Below are 6,760 nucleotides of genomic sequence, written 5' to 3' on the forward strand. Positions count from 1 at the left end.
TATTCTTTACAAGAAGTTTTTTCTAGACTTGAAAAGAAAGGAAAAGGTGTTGTAAGAGATACTTCTCTTGATGATTTAAAACATGAGGTTGAAAACCTTAAAAAAGAAATTAAATCTTTAAAACAAAATCAGTTAATTAATAATCATCGTATTTCTCAACTAGAAAATGATATTCCTGTTTCTGATAAAGATAAAGCTGTTATAGATGAGGAGATTAATGAATCTCTTAGTCCTAAATTTCTGGGAATGATGCAAATTGTTACGCTCATCGTTGGTATATAAATTGCACCATTCTAATTAATAATGATTTTAAAATTACAAGTATTGCTATGATTGATAGTGGTGCTGACGTCAGTTGTATTCAGAAAGGATTAATTCCTTCAAGATTTTTTGAAAAAACAACTCATGTTGTTAAATCTGCTTCTAATAATGCTGTAGACATAAATTATAAACTGTCTAATACTTGCATTTGCCAGAGTAAGGTTTGTATTCCTCACTTTTTCTTTCTGGTTAAAAATCAATTATATCCGCCAATTATACTTGGTACTCCATTTATTAATGCTATTTATCCCTTTTAAAAATTGAATGCAAAAGGATTTTCAGCAAGTTATAATGGTAATACCATTAATTTTGATTTTATAACTGAACCAGTTACTAGAGATATTAACTCTTTAATTCATTTAAAACAAAAGCATATTGAGTCTTTACAAATGGAAATTTATAGTCTGAATATTTCAGAGTCTTTACAATCTCCTAAAGTTCAAGAAAAAATTAAATTGATTTCTGGAAAAATAGCAGCTGACATTTGTGCAGATCATCCAAATGCTTTTTGGGACAGGAAAAAGCATATTGTGACTTTGCCTTATGAAGATTCTTTCTCTGAATCAAATATTCCTACAAAATCTCTCCCCTGTCAAATGAATGCAGAGTTAGTCGATTTCTGTAAAAAAGAAATTGATAATTTATTACAAAAGGGTGTTATAAAACCCTCTAAATCTCCATGGTCTTGTACTGCTTTTTATGTAAATAACGCTGCAGAACAAGAAAGAGGTGTTCCCAGGTTAGTAATAAATTATAAACCTTTGAACAAAGTTTTAAAATGGATAAGGTATCCAATTCCAAATAAGAAAGATCTTCTTTCCAGATTATACGATGCCAATGTATTTTCAAAATTTGATTTAAAATCAGGTTATTGGCAAATTCAAATTTTTAAAGAACATACTTATAGAATTGCGTTTAATGTTCCATTTGGTCAATACGAATGGAACGTTATGCCTTTTGGCTTGAAAAACGCTCCTTCTGAATTTCAGAAAATTATGAATGACATTTTTAATCCTTATATGGATTTCATAATTGTCTATATTGATGACATTCTTGTTTATTCTAAAACATTGGAATCTCATATTAAGCATCTTGATATTTTCAAGAACATTGTTATTCAAAATGGTTTGGTTATATCTAAAACCAAAATGAGTCTTTTTCAAACAGATGTAAGATTTTTGGGTCATCAAATTTGTCAGGAAAAAATTACTCCTATTCAAAGATCCATCGATTTTGCATCAAAATTTCCTGATGAAATTATTGATAAAACTATGTTGCAAAGATTTTTGGGTAGTTTAAATTATATTTCCCCATTTTATAAAAATTTATCTAAAGATCTTGCTCCTTTGACTGACAGGTTAAAGAAAGGTAAAATGTTACCTTGGAATAATGAGCTTACTAAATTGGTTAAATCTATAAAGCAAAGGGTTAAATATTTGCCTGGTCTTACTCTAGCAAATTCAAATTGGATTAAGATTGTTGAAACTGATGCTTCTAATGTTGGTTATGGCGGAATCATAAAGCAAGTTAATCCCCATGATAGAGTTGAATATCTTATTAGATTTCATTCAGGCAAATGTTCTGAATCTCAGTGTAAATATGCGACTGTTGCTCATGAAATGCTTTGTATTGTTAAATGTGTTCTAAAATTTCAGGATGATTTATATAATCAAAAATTTATTATTAGAACTGATGCTCAATCAGTTAAATATATGTTTGATAAAGATTTTAAACATGACATTTCAAAGTTAATGTTTGCCAGGTGGCAAGCACAATTAGCTCCTTTCGACATTGAAATTCAGTATAAAAAGGGAACTGATAGTTCACTTCCTGATTTCTTATCAAGAGAATTCTTGACTTAGTAATTTATTTGTTTAGTATGTCCACTTATCAGTATTTTCTTGGTGATAAAACTCTTATTACAATTTTGAGAGTTTTACCTCTGACTGATGATTTAAAAGAAATAATTTTAGATATAATTATCGATGATTTAGTTCTGGACTTTTTTATACAAGGGTCACCATTCTCTGACCTTTCCCTTGCTAATGATGATTGGGAACTGGATATTTCTGGATATTTTTCGGATTTGTACTAATATGCTTTTTACAATTTTGCAGCATGGGAGGTACTGATCCTCCGCCATGGTCACAAGTGCGTGGTCGTGGAGGAAGAAACCGTGGAAGAGGAAGATCATCCTCTTCTTCACAACAAACAAGGTCGTCATACGACTCTTCCTTTCCTGTTATACAGCTAGGAAGCAAAACTTCGATTAAATCAAAGATTGGCAAAGCTTCTTCATCAGCTTCATCCTCTATAAATCTAAAGGATATTCCTAAAGATAGTTCATTATATGAACAAATTCAGGCATATTTGCAGAAAAAAGAGCAAAGTAATTCCTATGCCTCTTTAGCCAAAGAAACTGACCCAGTCAGAGTCCCAGAAGAGACGGCAACAAAAGAAATTATATTTCTTTTAGAAAACTCTGATATTCAGAGAAGCAATGAGCCTTGGAATATACTCCAAAGGTACCTAACAAAGGGATTATATTTCCCTGGAGAAGCTTATAAGACTCGAACTTATTATGAGTCTATTCTAAGTTATACTGGAAGTGCAAAATTTCAGCACTTCATCTATGATTTTGATAAGAATGTTTATAACTTCTCCAAAATCACTATTAAGCAGATTATATCTGCCGAAGATTGGGGAATCTCCACGATGCAGGAGAGACAGGTTTTTGTGAATGGTATAAACATGAATTTGACATACTGGGATTATATCCCGGCCTTTCACAAAATATTTTATTATAATAATAGTAAACTTAAGCACACATGGTTTTTAAAAGTATGTGCTCAAGTTTTTACTAAAAATTTACCAAATTGGTTTATAAACTGGTGGTCTATTCATGGCCCACAGTAAAGATTTTACCTCGTAATTTTCATACTTTATATAAACAATGGGCAAAAGTTTCTCCGTTTCTAACTGACTTATTTTTGCAAGATCATGTCTCAAATATTGAGAAAACTGATCAAATGTATTTCTTTATAAAGTTTTCTATTCCATGGATCCATAAATGGATTCCAGAAGTGGGTTATACCCCCATCGAAAACATTCCTTGTTTGTATGATAAATATTTTACAAATTTTTGGGACAAGTTAAACAGACAAGACCCAGCAACTAGACAGTTATATGGGCAAGAATTATTGGATCAAATGCCGATACTATCAAAACATATCAGAACTCTCCTAAAAAGGGCATGTCCACCGGGAGTTCAATCAAGCATATTGCCAGAAGAATTTCCATTCAAGATGGAAATAAAGAAGAAATGATAAATAATTATCTAGAAGAGATTAAAAAGAATTTGTTAACAAACATTGCTGAATTTGATAAATCAGACACTTCAATGAGGAGTGGACAAAGTGATACGGCTGATGCACAATCTGTCAATCAAGATATTGAATTATCAGAAGGACAGTTGCAGAAGGTAGAGGACTTTCTAGCATCAATAAAGGAACAAGACAATACAATAATAAAGACTTTGAAAAGAAAGGATAAGATTTAATTCTTCCTTATCAAAAACCTTATCAAAAACAGTATATTACTGTTCAGTAATACTGTTTAAAACACTATTCAGGGCCCACATAAGGGACCCATTTTACTTTTATTTTTCTATATAAGAAGCCTCATTCAGAGGCGTAAGTGTGCAAGTTTTTCTAGTTTTATCTTTCTCTAGTTTGCTCTCTCTCTCTATTGTAAAATTTTCTTGTGAATTAATAAAGAAGCTTTTTGGATTGAAGATTCGTTTACAAGGTATTTTATTTTGTTACTTTAATTATATTATCTTTTATTATTGCCGCCTCCATGGCCGGCTAAGATAATTTTCATATCTATGCTAGCTTCATAATTTCTGTATGATGTTCTTGTTTAATATCTGGATCTAATCAAGTTATAAAGAATTCTTATTATAGTTCTTAAATCTTTTATCACAAGTTTTGACTTGGTTTCGAGATGGTGGTACAGTCTGATAATACACTGTTAATGGTTGCGAGCATGTGGTATTGTAAGTCCCCGTTAATTGATGAAGAAAGGGGCAGCCTGAAACCCATGTTAGAACTGCTATACATTAATATGTATATTATTAAGATAGGCCCCATGCTTGAGTAAAAACTTACCATACAGTCGAAACTTAGGATAAAACATTTAATAAAACTATAATACGTTTCTAGTATAACATGGTCATGTACACAGCTAGATCTGGATCATCATTATTATCATTATTATCATCATCATTATTATCATCATTTTTATCATCATTATTATCATTATTATTATTATTATTATTATTATCATTATTATCGTCATCATTATTATTATTATTATTATCATTATTATTATCGTTATTATCATTATTATTATTATTATTATATTATTATTATTATGATTTTTTGATTTTTTTGTTGATTTTATTTTTTCTGGTTTTTTTGGTAACTAAATTTTATTAATTACCATGAGCAAACATTACATTCCAAGCAGCTACCACAACATGCTTTGATCTCAAACAAACCAAAAGACTACACCTACTCTACTAACTATTGCTTAAATGTCCATTGACTTACAATTTCCTTCATACTAGAAGGAGTTCTAGCAATAGTTACATAGGCTACTATATGATCCTCAATTTTGCTCTTGTGCTAAAAAATTCTACTATTTCTCTCCATCCACAAGCCATAGATACCTTCAGTCAATACTATATTGAACATTTGTGCTGCTGAACTCTTCCCTTTTCCATGTTGAATACACCACTGCAGAAACTGCTCCCATGTCAATGGAACAGTACTTTGTTGTTCTATCCAGCTTAACAGCCTCCCCCACAGTTTTCTGGCAAAGTTGCATTGCATAAACAGATGTTCTACATTCTCATCAGCATTCTTGCATAACACACATGTCTTATCTACTGCTACTCCCCATTGAGCCAATCTGTCAATTGTTGCTAGCTTTTGATTCATCATGATCCATATTGTAAAGTAAGCTTTTGGTCTTGCTGCATTGTTGAACATAAGACAAGTCCATGTTGGCCTGTGTTGTTCTCCTTTCATGTGACAATACAGTTTCCTGATCATCCCTTTACCTTTGCCTTGTACTTGCTGAACCTGCTCCACAATTTTTTGTGCATTCATTACTTTTTGTATTATCCAACTTGCATGTTTCCTCATCTTCCATTCCCTCTGCCCTTTTATATAGTATGCATGTATCCATTTAATCCATAGCTTATCTTCCTTGTTAGCTAAATCCCAACAGAGTTTAGCAACTGCAGCTGTATTCCACACTTTCATATTGATCAACCCCATACCTCCTTCATATTTAGGACAATATACTTTCTCCCATGCTATCAATGCCTTTTTTGTAACATAACCAACCCCTGACCATAAGTAACTTCTACATAATCCTTCAATCACTTTAATTATCTTTATAGGAATAATAAAGAGTTGAGCCCAATATGACTGTACACCAAACATAACAGTCTTAATTAGTTGAGTTCTTCCTGCATAAGACAATTTTTTGTTGTCCATGAGTTGATTCTTGCCATGATCTTGTCAATGAGTGGACACCACTGGATTATAGTCAACTTCTTTGTTGAAAGAGGCACTCCCAAGTATTTAAAAGGTAGCTCTTACATTGTATAACCAAGTTGTTGAATAATTTTTTGCCTCACCTCCATCTGAACTCCACCACAGTATATGGAACTTTTTGTAAGATTTGCCTGCAGTACAGAAGCTTGAAAGAACTCTGAAAAGCACCTTTGAAGTATCTTGATGGACTCCAGATCTCCTCTTGAAAACAATAGCAAATCATCTGCAAAACATAAGTGTGTAATGTCCAGCTTAGAGCATTTAGGATGATATTTGAATGCTTTCTCTTCTTTAAGTCCTATGAGGAGCCTACTAAGATATTCCATTGCTATGGCAAATAAAAAAGGTGACATAGGATCCCCTTGTCTGAGGCCTTTAGCTGCATCAAATCTTTGAGTAGTTTGTCCATTAACAACAATAGCATAATTCACTGTTTTGACACAATGCATTACCCATTGAATAAACATCTCTGGAAATCCAAGCCTACCATTACTTGTTCTAAGAAAGGCCACTCAACTGAATCATAGGCTTTTTTGTAGATCAATCTTAAGCATGCTTCTAGGAGAAATATTCTTCCTAGTATAAGCCTTGACCAATTCATGAGCCAGAATAATGTTTACAATTTTCCTCCCTGGTATAAATCCAGCCTGACTATCACATATAACTGTATGAATAACATCATGCATTCTTTTTGTTATCACCTTTGAAATGATTTTATATAGAACAGTGCAACAAGCAATTGGCCTATACTCCTTCACAGTTTTAGGACTTTGAACTTTTGAAATTAAAGACACAAGAGTGCAGTTGAAAGG

General features: G+C 32.1%; 1 protein-coding gene across 1 annotated transcript; it reads right to left on the reverse strand.

The window, feature by feature from the left end:
• Positions 1–5,009: 5,009 nt before the first annotated feature.
• Positions 5,010–6,397, reverse strand: LOC107003804. The gene is made up of 2 exons (XM_015202075.1): positions 6,032–6,397; positions 5,010–5,819 (listed from the first exon to the last, which is right to left on the reverse strand). Exons 1-2 carry the CDS (start codon positions 6,395–6,397, stop codon positions 5,010–5,012), a joined length of 1,176 nt encoding a protein of 391 aa, XP_015057561.1.
• Positions 6,398–6,760: the final 363 nt, after the last annotated feature.

The sequence above is a fragment of the Solanum pennellii genome, chromosome 11 (genome assembly GCF_001406875.1).
Source record: "Solanum pennellii chromosome 11, SPENNV200".
Taxonomy (NCBI): Eukaryota; Viridiplantae; Streptophyta; class Magnoliopsida; order Solanales; family Solanaceae; genus Solanum; species Solanum pennellii.